The sequence below is a fragment of the Jaculus jaculus genome, chromosome 15 (assembly GCF_020740685.1).
Source record: "Jaculus jaculus isolate mJacJac1 chromosome 15, mJacJac1.mat.Y.cur, whole genome shotgun sequence".
Classification (NCBI taxonomy): Eukaryota; Metazoa; Chordata; class Mammalia; order Rodentia; family Dipodidae; genus Jaculus; species Jaculus jaculus.
In genome coordinates, this window is record NC_059116.1 from 60,161,489 (window position 1) to 60,185,006 (window position 23,518).

Consider the following 23,518-nt stretch of genomic DNA (forward strand, 5'->3'; position numbering starts at 1 on the left):
CCTGCCATCAAGAAGATCCCCCTCAATACTGTCAGCAAAAATAAACAACTTTCCTCCCATCAGTTGTTTTGGTTGGGTACCTGTGCTAGTAATGAAAATGCAATTGCAACAAAAATTGGTAGCAGAGGAGTGGAATCATGTTGCTAGAAGCCTGATTGTGTGGCTTTGCGTTTTGGAACTGATTTGTGGGAAGAATGTGCAAGGATTTGAAACCTTGGCCTAAGAGACCCCTCAAAGTCATGTAAGAAGACTTTGATGGACCATTCTGGTCATAGTTTGAAAAACTTAATTGGATAAATAAGTATGGACTGTAAAGTTTGGCTTAGGAGAACAAGAAAGAGCTTTGTTCAGACTGGGTAAGACATAGTTTGTTTGAGAGGCTAGTTGTGCTCTTCCTGTGTCCTGAGAACTTATATAGGGTTGCATGCATAGAAATAAATTGGTTTGAGCAGATGAATATGGCATAGTATGAAATAGAAATTGCAAGCTGGAGATAGCATACATTCAACTGTATTTTTTTCCGAGATTGCCACCATTAAAATTGGGCCAGCTGTTCTGCTTTGGAACAGCAGAAAGAATACTAACTTTTGAAAGTCTGGACCGTGAATGCTAAAGAAGTATGCTGCTCTTCAAATTTGGTTGTATTCCTTCCTGAATTAACAAACGTGATAACTTACATGGTACTATATAGAGTTTAACAAATACAGAAAAGAGAGAGTCACTGAATTTGCAACATGTTTACTAATTAATTAATTTAGCTTTGTTTGGAAATGTCCATAGGCAATGTGAACAAGACTTATTGGAAGTACCTGTATTGAGGCCTAATGGAACTGTGAGGATGAACCAAGGACTGCAGTGAAGACCACAGTCAGGAATATAAAACAGCTGCCAAAGACAGCTGCCAGATCAGGATGGAGTTTTCACTAGCCTGTGAGCAGAATTTTAATCCAAGATATTTCTTCATTGGCTAGGGATGTCAGACTTGGGGCTACGGAATTTGATGTTTTCCCTGATCTTTATATCTTGTATTGGTTTGTTTCTTACTATACTCTATGCTGTCTTTTGTACTGTAAAAGTTTATTCTGTGACATTATGTTAGTTTCATTTTACAGATCAGTCACAAGACCTTGGTCTGTGAGAATGTTTGACAATTATTGGGATTGATAGAAACTATGGGGACTTTTTAGGTTAGACTAAATTTACTACATTTTATATCATGGATGGTCATCAGTTTATGGGGGTCAAGGGCAGAATGTAATAGTTTAAATTAGGTGCCCCTATAAACTCAGGCATTCTGAATGCTGGGTCTCAGCTAATGGCAACTGGGGAACTGGAGACTTTCTGCAGGTGATGTGTTGCTGGGAGGGGCTTATGTGCGTTATAGACAGCTTCCCCTTGCCAGTGTTTGGCTCACTCTTCTGCTGATGCATCTACTTCTGTGACTGAGATGATGTTTAGCCTCTGCTCATATCCTGTTTTTCTCTGCTATCATGGACTTTCCCCTGAAAATTGTAAGCGAAAATAAATAACCTTCCTCCTATCAGTTTGTTTGGGTTGGATATTTGTGCCAGCAATTAGAAGCTAACTACAACAAAAACCCATTGAAAACTTCCCTTTTCACTAGCTAATAAAACTTAAGTTAGAAAAAGAAGAGCGACTGGGAAAAGTATCCTGTGGAGGTAGATAATGTTGTATTCAGAAGCCACAGATTGTTATTAGAATGACCATGAAGGTCTCTGTGTTCCCCAAACATTACAGGCTATTGCTAGGGCTCATGGCTTCCTACCTTCTAGAAATAGATGGTAGGAGCCTACTACTGAAGACTCCATAGGTCTGGAATCCTGTCATTGAGAAATAAACCTGTATCTGAGTTGGAAACCCTCGCTGTTAACTAGCTGTCAGGATGCTGGAAAGAGCTATGTAGCCTTTTGGGAGAGAAAAGCCATCAATGGATTCAATTTGTGAAAGTCATCAATGGCCTCAATTTGTGTTGCACATAAACACTTTAATGCTGACCAGTCAGATCTAATGTAATAATTGGTGAAGTGATGGCACATATGCTATGGTGGAAACTAACTGCTCTTTGACTGGACTTGAGGTACATTACAAAGGAGGGAATTCTCACCTAGTACTAAAAACCTAATCAAAAGCTTATGGTTAGGGAGGTCATAAGCCCAAGGGGTGGGGAGGAACTATTACTGTTATCTGGCTAAATGGCTATATAATGCCACCAAAATTCTCTCCAAGTACTTTGTCTAATACCCATCTACTAACTTTCACTTTTAGAGAAGTTTCTCTTTTTTGATAGTGCTGAGTACTGGAGAAACTCAAAACTCAGCCAAGTGCTGGAAAGAAGTGGCAGTAAAACTAACTCATCACTAAGTGAGACATCTCTAACACATCCTCTCACATCCTCCATGATTCAGAGACCATTCTGGAAGAGGTGGTGGAAAGAATAAAAGGGACAAATAAAGGGGAGGAGAGCTTAACACCCAGTGGCCATGGCATTCATGGTTTCACAGTGGCTGATGCTACCTACACAAGACCTGAGTAGCAGGAGGTAAAAATGATGGCATCAAAATCAGAAAAAGACTTGTCAGACAGGAAAAGAAATAAGGTGGAGAGGGCATATGGGAGGGGGAAAGTGGAGGGTGGTGGGAGGGGACTATGATCACGCTATATTGCCTATATGTATGGAAGTTGTCAATACGCTCTTAAAAATAAAGCAGAGAGCAATTGAGGTAGACACCTAATATCAACTTCTGGCCTCCACACATTCTCATATACCCATGTGTACTTACATGCACATTTTAATACATATACACACAGATACACTACATATGCCCAAATAAGGAAAACATATATAAATATGCATAACATTTATATACAATTGTGCAAAGAGTAAATACTTCCTGAGAATAGAAGTGTTTTGACAATTTTTCTAAATATATTTTTCATGCATGTCCATTCTTCATTTCTGTTACAGGAGCTCTAGGCAATCATGCCATCATGGCTAGCTCACAGTCACACATAATTTAACTCAGTGCATTTCAAACTTAGCTGAATAAACCAACTACCAACAAACAAAGAAGATCATAGAAGCTCCTCATTTTCCTTGAATTACTGATTTAATTTATCTAATCAGTAAAGTCATGCATCAGAATTTCTTACAAGCTCCCTTAGTGACTCAAATATAGATCATAATAGTTATTTTCTAATGGGTCCCAACATTGAAGAAGCATCAGGAGCCTGTGGAGCATGACTGCTTACTGCATGGTGAACTTCTAAACAAATGCTAGTTTATTTGATAGAATCCACATTTTCACAAGTACTCAAGACGGACCATCCTGTCCCACCTCCCAAAACTTTGCACAGTGGGGCCTGAGTGACAACCCTTCAATGGCAATATTACCTTTCACATTTAATCTAAACTGAAATGTAATCTCCTCCCCCAAATTAAAATGACTTGTTTTTCATCCATTCCATCTTCCCTCTCTATCGTACTTTTCCCCTCTCTTCCATATCTACTTACACCTAATGTTGCATTACATATCTTATTTGCTTTTTATTGCATCTCAACAGTGATCTTTTCTTCCCACTAAAATATGTGGCTCTGTTTATTTTATTCCATTTATATTATTAGTATAATTATTTATGCAAAATATTGAGTTTCATTGTGATGTTTGATGCATGCAATAGAATGATTTGATCACATCTATCCCTCCTACAATCCTTCATTTTCCTCCCTTGCTGCCTCTTCTTTATTCCCTTTCCATTCCCTAATAATTCCTCTTCTACTTTTATGTGTCTTTTTCCCGTTAGATTTTACATATGACTGAAAGAATGCCATTTTTCACACTTGAGACTAGCTTATTTAATTTAATATGATAGACTCTATTATACTTATTTTTCTAGATATAACATGATTTTGTTCTTCCTGATGGTTGAACAATATTATATTTTCTACATATTCTACATTTTATTTCTCCATTTCTTCCTGGATGGGCACTTATGTGATTCTATACCTTGCATAGCTATATAGGAATGTCTATTGTGTAGCATTGACTTATTTGGGGCTATACTCAGTATACAACTGGGTCATATGGTAGCTCTATTTCAGTTTTTTTGAAGACTATTCACACTGGTTTCCACAGTGATTATACTAACACAGTTTTATATGATATTTAAAGGAAGCTGAGGCTTCTACAGTTCTAACAGCCTTCTGTTACTAGAACACTTCAGACTTAGGAGGAATGTGCTGGGCTCCCTGAAACTCAGTTTTGTACAAAAACATCAGGTCACATTCATCCTCCATGACATGAGAATTTTGTTGACACCAAGTATATACTTTATAATACATGGGATAAAACTTACATTTGGCAGTACTGTGCTAAGGGGTTGAGATTTCTAGTTCATTAATATTCTACATTTTAGCTTCATTTACATTATGTTAGTTTTTTAAAAAAACCATATTTCAGTTGTCATTAAGTATTCATCATAGTAGTGGTGCTTGGTGTGTAAGAACCAATCATCTGCCTCAAATTCCAGAACAGGAGGTCAGACTTTATGAAGGGAACTAAGTAAGCAAATGGCAGTGAGGAGATGACTTTCCCTCTAAAGTCTCACTTGTGACTGAAAGTCACTGTGACTTGAACTGGGGCACATGCTGTCCTCCCAGGTGTCAGTCTTCATCTATGGAGCAGAAAGGGGATGCCATCTTGTCAGAGACTGTAGCTCAAGTAAGCTCAAGTAAGAACCCTTAGAGGATGAATAGGATGCCACAGCCTCTGTAGCTGAGTGCCCCCGCTGAAGGAGATAAGAACATGTGGTCTGCATCTTCATGGGCTCATTAATGTGCATAAATACGTGTACATGTGCTCATGTACATACATGTGTGTGTACACACACACAAGCAAAAGAGAAAACTTAAATAAACTTAAACTTATATATTTCCTATGATATGCTGAGTCTGTGGATCTGCCTTCATTTCAAATTATTTTTGTAATTTGATAAACACATACCTTGAAATTTAGGAATCATTGCTGGTTTTGGAGAAGGAATTTGAATCCAAGGAAAGATGTATTTTTTGTGTGGCATAATTTTGTAGTTAAAAGTACTATTATCTTCTAATTTGTGATGTGTGTGTCGTACCCTACTGGAGCTAGTTTCATTAAAGTGTAGTACCCACATAATCATGATAACCACAAACTTTTTGGTAATTGAAAGCAGAAAACTAGGACTAAATTCTATCACTTACTTTCCACTCCCAAAAGTCACAGCATAATTGAAGTCAGTCATAACTACTTCACCAGCCTCATTCCTGTTATCAAAGCAACTCACTACTAGCCAGTCTCTGGTGGGCTTCTGCAAATCCCTAATGGAGTTCCTTAATCTGTTCTCCTCAAATCCAATTATTATGCCATATCCATTGGGACATTTACAAATATGGCAATGCTTAAGAACTTTTAAACAAATAATATTTACTTCATCTTGGGCTGCCAAGATCTTTGAATCCAGCTTCATGCACCTCCACATTTGTGCTTTACCCTCTTCCATCTCTTTGGTCCAGACTCTCCAGCTTGTATCTGTCTCACAGTCGCACTTCAGTGCTTTTCAATGGAAGTTTGCCTCATTACTTTTATATCTCAGCTAAATCATCACCAGTAGAAATTCCTGTGCTATTACCACCACCATGTATAGTTCTTTAAGGAATATTTGGATATTTATATTTTCAATTAGACTGTAAGGCCCATGAAGGGAGAGAACAATCATGCTTAGTTAGTTTATAAACCTACTTAATAAAGATTGAAATCTTTAACTAATTAACGATACACTCTTTATCAATTATAGAGCAAGGCTTGGGGTCATTGGCTTTATTGGCTAAAATGCCAGAATAATCAAGGTCAACACTTTCAAAATAGAGGGGTTAAAAGACCCTCCTCTCCCTCAAACAACTTACCACAGTCAAGTTCATCAGTACGGTCTCCACAGTCATCCACCAGATCACATAAGTGATGCCTTTCTATGCAGGCTTTCGTGTGTTGGCACCAGAAGTGCTCTGCCCCCTCGCAACTCTCGGCAGGAAGAGGCAGTGTACAGTTATCAAACTGGATGTCATCAATGGCTGAGACTCCATCATAGACTCCCAGGCTGACTTTTTCTAGTGACAGGTAGAAGGGTTTAGTGAGGCGCCCCAGTTGAACCTTAGCTTCTGACCACTGGTGGCCCTGGTTATATAACACTCTCCAAAGTGGTGTGCTGTCATTGGAATTTTCCATATGTAGCTGAAGCTCAGCTGCTCCAACTGACAGGCCATAGTTATAAAACCTGAAAGAAAGTGTTGTCATTTGAATGTGAAATGGCCCCCAGAATCTCGTGCGTTTGAACGCTTGGTCCCCAGCTGGTGGCACTGCTTGGGAAGGTAGTAGAACCTTTGGGTCGTGTCCTTGCTGGAGGAAGTGTGCCATTGTGCTGGGCTTGAAGTTTTGCAGCTTGGCCCACTCCTTGCTTTGTCTTTCACCCGTTCTAGCTCTGTGTGCAATGTGACCAGTAGGCAATCTACTCCTGCTTCAATGCCGCCTCCATTATTTTAGAAAAATATCACTTCAAAACTGTAATCAAGAATACTCCCTTTAATTCCTTGAGCTGCTTCTTGTCATGTGCTGCATCACAGGAGTAATCAGAGCAAACACAGGAAAAAGGAAACAACAATGTATGAGAGTTCAGATACTGAACAGACTCTTACTCAACAGAGTCATGTATTAGCAAGTCATAATCATACACACTTTTCTTTCTTATGGTAATTAAGGTGCTGCATTAGGAGACCTTTTCTACTGAGGTGCATACCTTGTGATTCTCACAACCCTGGGAAGTTTTCTCAAGAAACTCTTCATAAAGAACACGGGAAGCCTTTTAGATTAAATCATAATCCACTGATAGAGGGAAGAGCCCCTTTCACTTTAGAAAACAACAAATATTGATGATGCTACTAAGGTAAAACTGGGTGAGGTTAGTGTTGTAACTACAGTATAATGTGTGTGAAACTAAAACCGACATCAAGTGTCTGCATGTATGGCTGCAGCCAGAGCCCACCAGGGTAATTCACGATCGTTGTGCATACTTACCAGAATGACAGTGTGCATCCAGGTCCCGTCTGGCTGAAGGTTGGACTCTGGAGTTTAGCAACTTGAGAGAATATGCTGATGTTCTTCATAATGAACATAAAATGTCCTATTTACACATAAAATCATCAGTCATTCTACTGGATTGTACCGGGAGATGTCTGTCTCTTAACCATATATCAACTTTCATGCTGAACTAAAATTTAAATTATGTATAATTGTCAATACTGATTGTTAAATTTGCTTTTTAAAAACAATGAACTGTTACTAATATTGAGTTTAAATGATGTCAAAAGCAATTAATAATTTCAATTAATATAGTCAAAAAATGTATCAATTACCCATCTGTATCACACATAGAAAAATTATCTTATGCTCACATAACTACCATCTTGGCAGTATGGTGCCTCTATTTGTTGTGATTTCCCATCCTGAGGCAGTAAGCAGAAGAAGCAACAGCCTTTCTGGGCAAATCTGTACCTTGAGCTGTGTTGTGAGTGTGATCCTTCGGTGGGGCTTGTTGCTTCAAACCAGCAGAGAGGTCACTCTGGGAGTTCCACACCCAGTCAAAATGGTCACCACTGATGGCTTCAAACCAACCACAGCTGTCCTCTTCAAAATCACAATTGGTAACTGAAGAACAGAAAATGAGCTCTTAGGTCATTCTCCACAGGATACTCTGCTTTGAAGAGGCAACACTCAAGTGAAAATTATCTTAGCACTCTTCCTAAGTCAAAGATATTCAACAAAGAGAAGGGAAAGAGTCCTTCTAGTCTGGAGAATGGAGGTGTGGTTTTTCCTAGAAATTAAAATTCCAAATTCATGAAATTCAATTATTTTTCCAAATACTCCTTCTATGACACAGAATTACCCAACAATAGTGCTTATGAAATTGCTTAAACTTGCCAACATCCAAGAGTCATTTTGTTTCCTTTTATATCAGTTGGAAGGCTTACATATGTAAAAATTACATTTTATATGGTGAAACTTAGCTGCTTCTTTGAAAAAAACGTATTTAAAAAACTCAATATCCTCTCCCTTTATATGATGTGAACTCTATGTTTTCACAAAAGTTAAGATGCTACAAATAATTATATATATCAACTTACTTGTGAAGAAAAAATTAATTTTGCCTCTTCTAAAGTATATATGCAGAGAAATGTTTACTTTAACAAAAACTTTTAGAAAAGTTGTAGGAAAGAATGGGGGAAAGGGAAAGAAAAAGCAAGAATACGAGTAACAGTGTAGAATTATAACAAATCAAGTACCTATAAATATACTCGGTTGAGTATTTTCTATAAATGTATTTTCACAACAACTCTACACAGTAGGTGGGGTGATCATAGTTGTGATTCTTTGCAAACTAAGAGAAGGAGCTGAGAAAATGAGGAGATGACTCAGTCTGGAAAGAGCTTGCTTTGCACACATGAACACCTGTGTTCAATCCCAAAAACCAATATAGAAGAGCTGGGAATGAAATAAATATTTTAAATATTGTCCAACATTCTTAGTAATTTAGGGGATACAAAACAAAACTACTTTGAGATTCTATCTCACCCTATCCATAATGGCTACAATCAAGAAATCAGATAACCACAAATGATGAGGATGCAGTGAACAAGGCCCACTTATTCACTGTAATTGGGAGTATAGGTTGATACAGCTACTAAATCAGCATGAAGGTCTTCTACAAAGGGAAATATACAACTGCTGGGCTGAAGAGATTGTTTAGTGCCTGAGAAGCCTAAGGACCCAGGTTCAATAACTTTGTTATACATGTAAGACAGATGCACAAGGTGGTACATGTGTCTGGAGTTGTCGCAGTGGTTAGAAGCCCTGGTAAGACCATCCCCCCCTCTCTCCTAAATAGATACATAAAATATTAAAAATAAAACAACTACCATATGATCTGACTATATTACTCCTGGCTGTATGCACTAAGGACTGTTCTACAGTGATACTTGCTCATCCATATTTATTGCTGCTTTATTTATAGAAGCTAGGAAATGGAGTCAGCCAGATATTCATCAACTAATGAATGGATAATAAAGATGTGGTACATCTACACAATTAAATTTTATTTAGCTACAAAGAAAAGTCAAATTATGGCTTAGCAGTTAAGGTACTTGCTGACAGAGCCAAAGGACTCAGATTTAATTCCCCAGGACCCACATAAGCCATATGCACAAGGTGTCAAATGGTCTGGAGTTTGTTTGCACTGACTGGAGGCACTGCCATGACAAATCTCTCTCTCTCTCTTTCTCTTCTTACAAATAAATAAATAAAAATATAAAAAATAGAAGTAAAATTATCCAATTTGAAAGAAAATGGATAGATCTGGCAGTGGCAGCAGCAGCAGAAGAAGAATAATTCATGAGGAGGACTCTTGAGATTGTCCTCTAGCTTCCACATGCATGTGTGAACCTGTGTGCACACACCTAAACACATATGCACCTACACACATATGAACTCAATGTATGGCTACATATATACACATTTACAAAGATCCAAATAGCAATTCTAAGCAAAAGGAGGGATGCTAGAGGCATTAGAATACCCTACTTCAACTTTTCTACAGATCCATACTAACTAAAGCAGCATGTTATTGCCATCAAACAGACATGTAGATCAGTAGAACAGAAAATTCAGAAAGAATATCTCATAGCTTTAGCAATATGATTCATGACAAAGATGACAAAATCTCACATTGGAAAATAGACAGTTTAGTTAATGTTTGTGCTAGGGAAATTGTATAGCCCCTATGCAAAACTCAAACCAGATCCCTATCTCTCATCCTGTGTAAAACAGCTCATAATAGATTGTATGTCCTTATTTAATACCTGAAATTTAAATGTGCTCCAAGAAGTCATAGGAGAAACACTTCAAGATATAGGTATAGGCAACATACTCCTGAATAAGATTCCAATAGCTCAGAAGATAAAATCATAAACCAATAAATAGGATTTCATCAAATTAAAAGTATACATCCAAAAGAAAGAGAAAAATTTTGCATACATTCAACAAATAAGAAATTGATATCTAGAATATACAAAGAACTCAAAAATTAAATATCAGAAAATAAATAATCCAACCAAAAATACACAAATGAACTGAATACTATTCAACTTCAAAGAACATATGTCTAATAACCTATAGATTAAATGGAAAAGTGCTCATCATTTTTTTTTTTTTTTTGGTTTTTTGAGGTAGGGTCTCACTTTAGCCCAGGCTGACCTGGAATTCACTATGGAGTCTCAGGGTGGCCTTGAATTCATGGCAATCCTCCTACCTCTGCCTCTCAAGTGCTGGGATTAAAGGCGTGCACCACCACACCTGGCATGCTCATCATTTTTAACTATCAGGAAAACATTAATCAGGTAGATTATATTTGTTCACAGGAAGAGTAGCTACAATCAAGAAAATATAAAAGTAATAAATGCTTGTGAGTATTTAGGGGAAAAGAAAACCTTCTAAGTCTGGGGGAATGCCAGTTTGCCCAGGTACCATGGAAATCAGAGGGAAACTTCGGAAAAAACTAAGTGAAACTGTGATATGACTTAGATATATCCAAAGGAATCAAAGTCATCATACCACAGAAACACCTGTACATCCATTTATCTGAGAATTATCCACTATCAATAACAGCCAAGTAATGAAGATAGATTAATTGAATGGATAAAGCAAATGTGGCATATGTATACAGTCAACATTTATTCAGCCATAATAAGGAAAAAAAATCATGTCATTTCTAGTGAAATAGTCCGAGTCATACAACAAGAATCTCATGTTAAATCTAGAAGATGGGTGTGGGATGTTGGTGGGGGGCAGGAGCAACAGAACATCTTAAGGGAGGTATTAGGGAAGACAGAGAGGGAAGGGAAGATAAAAGAGGGTAAAAGCAGGTAAATATGAATAAATTACATTATATTTATAATGAAATGTTACCAAGAAGGCCATAACTTTTTAATAATTAATATACTATTATAAAATACTTGCAAAATAGAAAATGTTGATGAAAATGTACAGAATTTAGAAACATTTTGTATTCTTGTATTCTTATGTAAATGTAACATGGGGAAAGATAGAAAATATTATGGCAATTCCTCAAAGATTAAACAATCTGCTGTAGTAATAGAAGCATTATTAACAATTAATGTGAAATCCAAGGATCTGCACACAGAGTTATAAAGAACAAAATTTATTTTTCATTTCTTTAACAAAGGAAAATTCTTGTTTATGCTATACATGAGATGTAAGGACATTTTTCTTTGTGAAATAAACCAGGCATAGTAGGCAGTGACGAAAGGATCTACTTATATAAGATAAAATAGTCCTGATTCTACAGTAAGACATCAATGATAGTTGCATGTAAATGCATGGTGAGGGGAATGAAGTTATTGTTTAATAGGGACAGAGTTTATGAGGGATTTTAAGTGTTAGAGATGGATGGTGGTAATAACTGTACAATATAGATACACTAATGATACTTAAATGCCACAGAAAAATAACTCTGATAGTAAATAAATATCATGTCATATGTGTTCTATCTTAATTAAAAAAACAGTCAGGGGAACAGAAATAAATAATGTCATTTACTTATTTAAACTTGAAATGTCACTACTGGATAAAAAGTGCCACATGAGAAAGAATATAGCCATTCAATAACATGATTTAAAAAACTGAATAAATAGTAAGAAATAAAAAAAGACCTCAGTGTTGTAACCACAAAAAAAGCAAACCCTGCCAACAGCCTGTCATAAACATGAAATAGATACTTTGTACGCACTCTAGATGAGAAATATTAGCAGACCTTTTGATTACAGCCTTGTAAGGCACCAAGCAAAGAATTAAATGTCACCTTGTGCTTCTGACCTTCAGAACTGATATTGTCCTTTGCTATGGACAGATTTTGTTCCATACACTCTCCCCAAAATTCTCCTCAGCCTTAAGTACTCAACTCTCTGATCTACAATGCCACAGTATTTACATAGAGCCTACATAAGTCTCCCATATGCTTTGAATCATGTTTAATTATATATTACATGATATAAACATTACAAATATCATACAGTTTTGGAAATAATGGCCCCGAAGTCTATATGTATTCAATACAAGAATAAATGTTTGGGGCTGGAGAGATGGCTTAGCGGTTAAGCGGTTAAGCGCTTGCCTGTGAAGCCTAAGGACCCCGGTTCGAGGCTCGGTTCTCCAGGTCCCACGTTAGCCAGATGCACAAGGGGGCGCACGCGTCTGGAGTTCGTTTGCAGAGGCTGGAAGCCCTGTCGCGCCCATTCTCTCTCTCCCTCTATCTGTCTTTCACTCTATGTCTGTCGCTCTCAAATAAATAAATAAAAAAAATTTAAAAAAAAAAAGAATAAATGTTTTATTTACATATACTTTTGACTTGCAATGACTTGAATTACCAGGTGCAAAATATGTGGAAATAGAGAGCCAACTGCAATAAATGTGTTCTATTTTAAGTCACTTAGTTGTAGTAGTTTGTCACATATGAAGAAAACGTAGCAGACGAACAGAAAATAAATGCACCAGGTAATGATGGGAAATGAATGGTCAGCATATAACCTTTCAATTCTAATGATAAGCCCCATCATCTTCTGGTTTCCATGCTTGCTGTTACCATGGCCTAATAATTATCACTTGAAGGGGATTTATACTTTATTCTAGGTACTTTAAAGGCTTTCCTTGTTTTAAAGATTTTCAGTAGTTTCAAAATAGTGTGCCTACATGAGTTTTCCTTTTATTTCCTCATCTATGTTCAGGATACTCCTAGAAATGTGTTTTTATATGACTATTAATTTAAAAATTGTTAGAAAGGGCTAGAGAGATGGCTTAGCGGTTAAGCGCTTGCCTGTGAAGCCTAAGGACCCCGGTTCGAGGCTCGGTTCCCCAGGTCCCACGTTAGCCAGATGCACAAGGAGGCGCACGCGTCTGGAGTTCGTTTGCAGAGGCTGGAAGCCCTGGCACGCCCATTCTCTCTCTCCCTCTATCTGCCTTTCTCTCTGTGTCTGTCTATCTCAAATAAATAAAAAATTAAAAATTAAAAAAATTAAAAAAATTGTTAGAAATATTCTCCAAATATTTATTTAGACTCTGAAAATACAGTAATTCCTTTAAAGAGATCTGAGAGAAGGTCAGCATTGTTTTCTAGAATAATCCACAATATAATTATAAGAGGAAATGGGATCTAGCTATATGACAATTTTTAATATCAGGCACATACCATCATAAAATAAAATTGAAGAATTAAATGTTCCTAAAGTAAGAGGAGATTAATGAACTTGCATTGAAGTCAGATCTTGAAAATGTGAAATGTCACAATTAGTGATACAGAGGGTGCCCTGGGATAGGATACAAGAAAGCTTCTTGAGACATATAGCCAAATAATTTCAGTTTCAATTTAACATATTTCTGTCCTAGCTCTTTATGTAACTAGGCTTCTGTCAATAAGTGCAAATATTTGAGATCATCAACTTAGTCTGAGAAAAGATACGTATTAACTGTATAATAATCATATGAAAACTTGACAAAGCAGAAAATTAATTATTTTATAAGTGAATCACTAATTTCTACCTACTCTTAGAGAAACCATAATAAATTCTTTCTAAATACCATCTCTTGTTCACCTATGTTACTATAGCTTACTTCTATCATGTTTTTTTTTTCTCTAAAATACTCTTGTTTGTCTAGCAACCCTTTCCACTTTATGACATTTTATTAGTGTTTTTCTCATAAATGTGGGCAGAGTTACAGCCACTATTACTACCAGGCACTGTCAGTGCCATCTCACCCCTCCTGGTGAGCACAGGCAAACGTGTGCACTCCTGCACGTCAAGTAAGCATACGTTTTGGTAAGCTTTACAAATTCATAACAGGGAGTACAAGTTTATGACTGCCTTTGTGAAGTATTTGTTATTTAACTGATTCCTCTTTACAAACCCCAGAGGAATAAATAAGACATAGCCTAGCCAAACATGTGAAATCTTTTGCTCTCATAACTTATGACAGCTACCACCTTATTTCTACAATTTCATTTGTAAACTCAAAGGAAGAGGTTGTCAAAGGTTAACCACTTCTCCAATTTCCTTTTGTATCTCACTCACAATTTTAACTCTTTTATCAAGGTTCACAGGTATAGCATTTTGTTGTATATAAACGACTTCAATTGTCAGCCCTCATCTTGACTCCTCAGGCATTTTATAGTATGTCTTATCTTCCTAAGAGCATTGCGTTCACTTGTCTTCTAAGACAGCAAATTCTTTGGATTTCTTTCATTCTTTTTCTCTTGCTGCTTTTCCCTATCTTTGCTGGCTCTTCCTTTACTGTCTGTAGCAGTCAGCATCAGCTTGCTGGGATGAACTTCCAAACTAGGCACTGTATGGGAGAAAGGAATTTATTTGTAGTTTACAGACCTAGGGGAAGTTCCATAATGGTAGAAGAAGTTGTTCCCTCTTTATATGACCAAGCAGAGAGAGAGACAGAAAAGCCAAAAGCGAACACCAGCAGTACAGGCAAGCACACTTCCGGAGCTCCAGGCAAAGCTCCAGCACTTTGCTTATTTTAGTTCCAACACTAGGACTCTAGGATCCACCCACAATGGCACAAGATCCAAGATGCAGGCTTTTTAATGAACTCCTGAGTCAATTGAGAGACATCCATTCAAGCCATGACACCTTCTTTTTACCCAATATCATTTATATTGATTACTATAAGAGAAACCATCTAGTCTCTGGTTCTAAATTTAATCTACATGTTAATGTTTTCCTAGTTGGCATAACTAAAGTAAACCTTCCCCTTGAACTTGACTCAAGGACTCAATTCTGGATTAGACCTTTTCCTGGTTATCAAAGGTAGGAATCTCAACATTAACATATCTGCATGAGAGCTTCTGATATTTTCCTCTTAGAATTTTGTAAAGTCCATAAATAGCAACAATATCCTTTTATAATATTCTATAAATAACTAGGAAGACAAGTTTAGTGCTTAATAAATGTTACTGAGTAAATAAATCAAATTGAAATCAGTAAGTAGTACTACACAATACCAGCTCCAGTACCATCCTGTCTTTCTAGGCACTCTCCATATTACTCACCACCCCAAGTATGGAAAATCAATTTCAAGATGAAAAGTCTTCAAGCCAGTTGTCTCACTCAAAATTTTATCCACAATCTCATTCTGTAATTATTTTTGTTGTAGTTACTGTTTCTAGCCAACTTTCATTATGTCTAGTGGATACCAAGAAATATCTTTACTTTCAAAATCCCAAAATTTTCCTCCCCCAAAAAATATCCAAGTGTCATTTTCTATGTTGTTGATCCTAGTTCTTATTTATCATCAATGAGGAAATATATGTTTATGCTATTAGTGACATTTTTGTGGATGTTTTCTATTAAAGTTATGAACTACCCTCCACTTCAGTGAAAAGAAACTAAACAACTTTGCATTCTCCATAGCATTTCTTATAGCAAGGTGTTAAATGGTCATCATTATCAAGTCATTATCATCATCATCATGATCTAATTGACAAATTTGACTGACAAAATTGTTCAAATTCTCTCACTGGGTTCCTCATCAAAGGAAAACTTCTTTCTGTATCTTTCACATACATGCAGCAAGATGATGAGAACACTCAAAATATATAGGTACTAGAACTTAACAACTATGAGACGATTTTCATACCATCTTGAAAACTATCCCTATATATTAGGATATTTATATTTGAGAACTTTACAAATGGCAAAGTGAAAATCAACCCTGAGATCACTTTGCAGTCCAACCTCGGGCCTGAACTGTTTTGAGGGTAGAAAGGGCTCTGGTATTTAATGAATTTAATGTATTTGTGCCTCACTTTACTTAAAAGCAGATAGAGCTTATCACTGCACTTTAGACATTGTCACTCACAAGGAGTAGGTGAGAGCGCGAGGCTACTGCTTCATCCTTGCTCTGTATGTCTGCCAGCCAGAGGCAGGTTGGTGGGCATCAGAAGGAAGTAGAGGTCTCACTCCCTGTGGGGGGATGTACTACAAGACTTTGTTGAAAAACTATACCTGCTTTGTACTTCTTATGCAGAGGTAAACTTAAAAAAGAAGGAAGGCAGAGAAAAGTACTAGGCAGAGAAGAAAAGAGAAAGACCTGAGTAGTTAAATTAAAAAAAAATCTACTTATAGTTCTAATGTATAAACTTCACAGTGAAAAAATAATATACCAAATAAGCTCAAAGAAGTGGCACAGGAAAAAAAAATCATTCTCCAAAGATCATTGGAAGCAGCATTAAAATTTTAATTACAAATAATCATAACAAGAGTTTTTAAAAATAAACATCCAGATTTTAATCTCAATAGAACTTTCAACTATGAAGTATCACATATTCCCTCTACTATTTTGAATTCCCCCAATTTAACAACATAATTGTCTTCATAGCAGAGATTGATCAGAATATCATGGGCTATTTACCACATTCTACCTGTCTAGGGACATATCCTTCACTTTTCCTCTATGATCAATGATCTCAATAAGTGAGAATTAATGGGCTTTTTTCCACTTCTTGGTTTTATGTGACAAAAATGATGAGCTTTCTCCAGAAACAACTTCCCATTCGAGGATTTTGTAGTTGCATCCCTGTTTGTCAGCTGGCACTCACTCTTCTCAGTGCTTATCCCCACTCCAGGGCACTGAGGGTAGGTTTGGCTTGAGGGTTAAGATTTCCAGAAAATTTTAAACATTTCTTTTGAATGTTGACAAATAGATTGCTTGTCTAATTCTTTGTAGTGGCAGCATCCCCCTGGGCATGACACTGGCATGAACTTTTATGATCTCATGTGATTATACCATGTCCAAGGAAAACTCATATCTAATTTCACTCTACATCCTGTCCTTTTACCATGTATAATCCTGTGGAGAGGGGTTCTACCTGCCCTGTTATTTAGACAAAGTCATGCAACATATAACAATAGTTCAATGATGTATATCATGGTGATTTTAATAAGATCGTATCACTTTAAGTCATTGGAGCCATTTAATATGCTGTAAGTACAACATTATCCCAGTAACATAATAAGGGAATTCTTTTTAAGGGCAAAATCTTTTCTTAAATAATGAAATTCTTAGAATATATTTCCATCATTAAATGACATGCCTGCACTTCACTTATCATGAGTCAATATTGAGAAACTTAAACATCATAAACTGCGTGGTTTAACTGGAAGGGAGAAAGAGAGAGATAAAGAGAGAAAGAAAGATTCAGACAGAGAGAAAAGAGAAGGAGGGGAAAAATGGCAATAGAAAGGGAAGAGGAAAGACAATTGTGTGTGTGTGTGTGTGTGTGTGTGTGTGTGTGTGTGTGTGTGCGCGCGCACGCGCACGCTACCACTTGGCATCGTAGGAGTGTCAAAACATGGTTTCCAACCTAAAAGTGAATCTCCACCATGACATTCAATTTTCAACTGCTGTGCAGCCCTTCCCAGCATCTGGAAAAACTCATCTTCAGTGCAACAATGACCTTGAAAGGTCAGAGCCTGGGTAATATGTGGATAGAAGTATAATAAACTGTTAGTGTTCAGGAAGGGCTGCATAGAATATAGACCATCAAGCAAGAGTCTCAGCTCCAAATCCACACTATTGTGCCCTGCCTAGACACAGGAATCTATTAAATTTTCTTTTAAATATATTAAACAATGTTGGTCTTGCCTGTACTAGGGATTTTTCTTTTGAATGGATCAGAAACATTCTGTTGCTTGTTTAGGAACTTGTTCCACAGCTGCACACAATGACAAAGGATTCTAATTGCAGTCTTCTGTGACACGAGCATCTTGGGGGATAACACTCTAAGACACAGGCAACTTGAGGGTACAGCGGCCTCTAGGGATGCAGGCATTTGGGGGGAATAGCACCTCCAGCATGTTGTGATGAATCTGACCATGTGGATTTTGGTCTTTGAACTTTATGTGCTGGTAGAATGTGGAAGGTCTTGGGATTACTGAAGCCTCACAGTGTGGTAAACAAAGTTTTATGGGCTATTCTGGTAAAAGCTTGAAAATGCTAAATACAGAGAGAATTGTGGACTAGGAAGGATTGGCTGATGAGCTTTCAAAGAGGAAGTGGAGAAAGTTCTTGGAACTTGAATACTAGTAGGAAAGGAGCATTCTGCTGAAGCCCAAAGAACTTGAGAAAGGTTAAATTTAAAAGTAATGAACTGATGTATGTGGCAGATGGTAAAGAACAGAAAGGAATGAGAAATGTATGGTTTATCATAGGAAAAACTCAAGTAATGTTACTGGAATAGGGACTGGTTTTAGGTTACTGAAGTTCAATTGTTCAATTGACTATGACATTACCATTAAGGATATGCCAACTGCTTTGCATTAGGACAATGGAAAAGATGCCCAAGGCTGAAATCCACTCAGGAAAGGGTCAAATGAGTAAGAATACAGATTTTATTTATTTATTTATTTATTTATTTATTTATTTATTTATTTATTTATTTTTTGCAAGGAGGTGACTTAGAGGAAAAATTCTAAGGAAGTAACCTATTCTTCAATGTCAAGGTTTCTCCCTGCTGGATTTACAAATGTGACCATAGGCCACACACGTGGTAATGGTTTTTCAAGCATGACAGTGCTGGGAGAAAGGGTCCCTGGATGAGCAACATGGCTCCAGAAGACACTGCTGAGATGCACTGGAAATCCCAGAGTAGAAATCCCAATTCAGAGGCCTAGTGATGCAACTCTGTGGAGTTGTGAAGATGGACCACGGATTGCAGTGCAGACTTGAAGATGTTTTAGAAACACCAGAACTGTGAAATGGTTGTCATGGAGAGTTGGTGGCTCAGGATGGGAAGTTTGCACAGGCTGTGACCAAGTCAGCTGGAGGGGTGGAATTGGAATTCAGAGACTTTCATCACTCGTTATGGAAGTTGGAGTTGAAACTGCAGATGTCTGATGTTTACCTTATGGTTACTGATATATATTGGTCCAGTCTTTCATTGTTATTCCTTATTGCAATGGAAATATTACCTCTAGGCCATTATGTTACAAGTAGTGTAACTTGTGCTTTGATACAAGTTAAGAGAAGTCTTAAATCTCAGCTGAGACTTGGGATTTATGAACAATGATAAAGTTGAACTAAATGCATTTGTGTGAGATGTTTATAAGTTGATGGTACTAGGGAAGAATGTGGTCGTTTGAATGTATGGCCCCAGAGATTCAGGCTGGCAGTTTAAATTTCCAGCAGTCTGGCTGGAAGAGGTGTGACTTGGGGCCAGTTCTTGGAATCTAGCTTTAAAGTATGTTTGGGGACAGGTATTTAGTCTCACAGTAAGGTGTTTGGAGTGCAGTTTGAGTGCTAGCTGTTCATGTGACTGGCTATTGGTAGTGTCTCTCTTCTTGGATCTACAGAAGTGAGCCAGCATCTTCCATCATTGATGGCTTTCTCTTGAATTTTGTAAGCCTGAGATAAACCTTTTGCTCTCATAAGCAGCATGTGGTTGGGTGTTTATTCAGCAACAAGAAGCTGACTGCAGTACGTCCCTTTCTAATATATATAGTTATCAAATATATTCTCAATCTGCAGAAAACCTTTTCATTTACTTGCTTCCTTTGTTGTTCATGAGCACTGCAGTTCAATGTAGTTCCCTTGTTTCATTTTGCTTTTTGATGTCCATTCATTGTCAACACTAATGTCATGGGTGTTTCATCTACATTATATTCTAGGAGTTTTATGACTTAAATAGTTCTACATAGAACTCTTATGCTACATTATCTTTTAGGAGACTTATTATTTCAGATCATAGGTTTAGATCTTTTATCCACTTTGGATTTTTGGAGTTCTATAAAATTAGGATCATTTTTATTCTTTGACACATGAGTCCATTTTCCAAAGCACCATTTATTTAAGAGACTAATTTCCCATTGGATTCTCTTAGTGTCATGGTTGATAATTTTGTATCTGTTATGTCTGGATATATTTCTGAACCCATTTTTAAAAAATTTTTTTGTTCATTTTTCTTTATTTATTTGAGAGCGACAGACAGAGAGAGAAAGAGGCAGATAGAGAGAGAGAGGGAGGAAGGGAGAGAGAGAGAGATTGGGTGTGCCAGGGCCACCAGCCACTGCAAACGAACTCCAGACATGTAAGCCCCCTTATGCATCTGGCTAATGTGGGTCCTGGGGAATTGAGTCTCGAACCAGGGTCCTTAGGCTTCACAGGCAAGTGTTTAACCACTAAGCCATCTCTCCAGACCTCTGAATCCATTTTAATATACTAAGGTTTACAAGAAAAAATTATCTCCCTTTATTATTAGCCAAATATCTTGTTATAGAGTAATGCAATTAAATGTCATGTTACAGATTGATGCTGTTAAAGATAACTAGTGGTCAATATATCATAATCCAACAATGCCACAAGAATTTTCTCTTTACTCTGATCTATGGTCTGCACAGTCTGTTGGACAAACCTCTAAAAGAATGGGCTTCAGAACACTTTAAAAGCACATCCATATTCTTCCATTGTCTTACCTAACGACTACCTTGGCTTTCATATTAGGTAAACAAAATATGTGATTCTTCTTTCACTTTTATATGCTAATGAGAGTGAATATACAATACTGACAAAGAAAAAAACAAAAGATATAAATTTTTATATCTGAAGATATAAAATTATAAGCAACTAGCCATGATACATATTTTATGAACATAATATGATATATTTTGGAGAACTGTCATTTAAAGAACATTGATGAGCACTATATAGGTCTTAGTCATCAGTGATTCTAGAATGACCAGTACTTAGAACAAAATCATTAAAATATCAAATGTACTTAGTAAAGTCGTGTTTATACCACATTTTTTTTTTTGAAGTTTGAGTTTAGCATGATAAGAAAGCAATATGATCTTTTTTTTCTTAAAAAGGTTTAGGTATGTAATATATTGTAGATGACTATGATATAATGTTTTATAGCAACTACCTACAGAATTAAATGAATATCTTACCTGACTGAAATGTTATGCCTAGTGATAAATAACTTTTAATTTATCCCTATCCTGCAATCCCTAGTCATTTGTGTTCTACTGGAATCTACGAGTTTGACTTTTAAAATGTCATATAACACTTTTTTTTATTTTTAAAATTTATTTATTTTTTATTTGACGGAGAGAGAAAGAAACACACACAGAGAGAAAATGGGCACTCCATGGCCTCTAGTGGATGTAAATGAACTTCAGACACATCTGGCACCTTGTGCATCTGGCTTACATGGGTCCTGGGGAATCAAAATGGGTCCTTTGGCTTTGCAGGCAAATACCTTAACCACTAAGTCATCTCTCCAATCCACTTTTGTCTTTTTGAAGCTGTCTATAACACATTATGATTAATTTATTTTTGTATCAATCATACGTTTATTTCAAATTTTAGACTCCAAGACAGCAAACATGATTATTAAAAATGTGCTTTTGACTTCCGGTTAAGATGGCGGCGTAGGTACCACGCCAAAGCAGCCTAGGGGGGAAAAAGACCAAAAAAACTCAGCAAAATACACACTTTTACTAAAAAGTGAGGTGTATAGGAAATTGAGGCGGCAGCGGAGAAGTAGAAGAGTTCCAGAGCATCCAGAGCCTGCACAGGTGGGAACAGCGGCTCCGGGGCGGCTCGGCCACCCGCCGCAGCCGCGGAGCGGCAGAAAGCCGCCGGACTCTCGGCTCGAGCCGCAGGACAAGCCAGGTGCGGGATTTTCCCCTCACACCGCGCTCTCCGCAACTCGGGAAACGTGAGGGGAGAGCGGCAGCGAGCAACGGAGGGAAGAGCAGACCGCGAGGTAGAAGCACACGTGGAACAGCGATACAACCAGAGCAGCCGCGGCTCCCTCCCCTCCCCCACCGCCTGAACACAGCTCCAGCGAACACAGCAGCGGCCCGGGACCGGCCACGCCAACCTGGGCTGACAGCAGGACCCAAGCAGGAGCAGAGTTCGGCAGCAACTTCAGCTGCTCCAGCACCGGTACCAGTGGCCCCAGCAGCAGCGGACCCAGGAGCGGCAGCGGCGGCAGATCCCGCAGCGGTGGACACGGCAGCGGCAGCTTCAGCAGCGGTGGTGGCTCCGGTGGTGGCAGCTACAACAGCAGCAGAGGCAGCAGCAGCGGCTCAGTTTGCCCCGTAGGAAAAGCAAGTGCCCAGCTCCAGAAATCAGAACAGCAGCCCGACGACCCAGGCAGCAACCTGACTGAGACCACAATCACCCAAGGTAACTGGGATTGCACCAGGGAAGGGTCTCACTTGGTCACAAGCTGACTTGGATACCTCAACAGACCAGAAATCTAAACCTCTTTGTTGATAGAGGATCTGGTCATTATAATAACTACTCTTGCATACATACTCGGGGCTGTTTATGATTGAATGTGTACAGTGTTTAGTTAAATTTTAGAATCTACCAGTATTTTATTCCACTCAACCTGCTTGAATACTCCTATAGCAGGGAAACTCAACCCCTAAGAACATCTTTGTAGATACTCTGAGACTCTTAAGAGCCACACCTAATACCTTAAGGTCCTACCCTGAAAATATATTACATCAAATCAATTGATACAGCTAAGAATACACAGCTAGCTAGAAAATCCAAGCATTAACTTAATCCAAGATGCAAAAATATATACATTATAACACTAAAAAGCAAGACGATATAAATCCACCTAAAAGTATTAATGCATCAGAAATGTCCTCCAGTGAGAAAGAGTTAGAGGAAATGCCTGAGAAAGAGTTCAAAAGAATAATTATAAATATGTTCAAAGAGGTCAAAGAACACATGAAAACAATCAAAGAAGAAATCAAAGAGGAAATCAAAGAGGAAATCAAAGGAATCAAAGAAGAGGCAGGACACCAATTTAATGAAATAAAGAAGGCAATACAAGACATAAATAGGGAAATAGAAATAATAAAGAAAAACCAGTCAGAATTACTAGCAATGAAGAACACAGTTAATGAAATAAAAAACTCTGTAGAAAATCTCACAAGTAGGATGGATGAGGGAGAGGACAGAATATATAAGCTAGAAGATCAGGTGGCAGACCTAATGCAGTCCAACAAAGAGAAAGACAAACTTATACAAAAGTATGAGTAGGAATTTCAAGATATTCGGGACACTATGAAAAGATCCAATATAAGAATTCAGGGCATAGTAGAAGGAGAAGAACTCCACTCCAGAGGCATAGTAGGCATCTTCAACAAAATCATAGAGGAAAATTTTCCCCAAATTGGGAAAGAGGTGCCAATACAGATACAGGAAGCCTTTAGAACCCCAGCCAGACAAAACCCAGAAAGAAACTCTCCTCGCCACATTATACTCAAACTTCCAAACACACAAACCAAAGAAAAAATATTGAAAGCAGTTAGAGA

At 37.6% G+C, this 23,518-nt stretch overlaps 1 protein-coding gene across 1 annotated transcript in view; it reads right to left on the reverse strand.

Moving 5' to 3' along the window:
• The window catches only part of Malrd1 (MAM and LDL receptor class A domain containing 1), a 771,085-nt gene that overhangs the window by 602,195 nt on the left and 145,372 nt on the right, over positions 1 to 23,518 (reverse strand). Inside the window, exons 15-17 of the mRNA XM_045134762.1 lie at positions 7,602 to 7,754; positions 7,125 to 7,230; positions 5,960 to 6,327 (exon numbers count right to left, since the gene is read on the reverse strand). Of these exons, the coding sequence (XP_044990697.1) occupies positions 5,960 to 6,327; positions 7,125 to 7,230; positions 7,602 to 7,754 (627 nt within the window). The remainder of the gene's footprint in view (positions 1 to 5,959; positions 6,328 to 7,124; positions 7,231 to 7,601; positions 7,755 to 23,518) is intronic.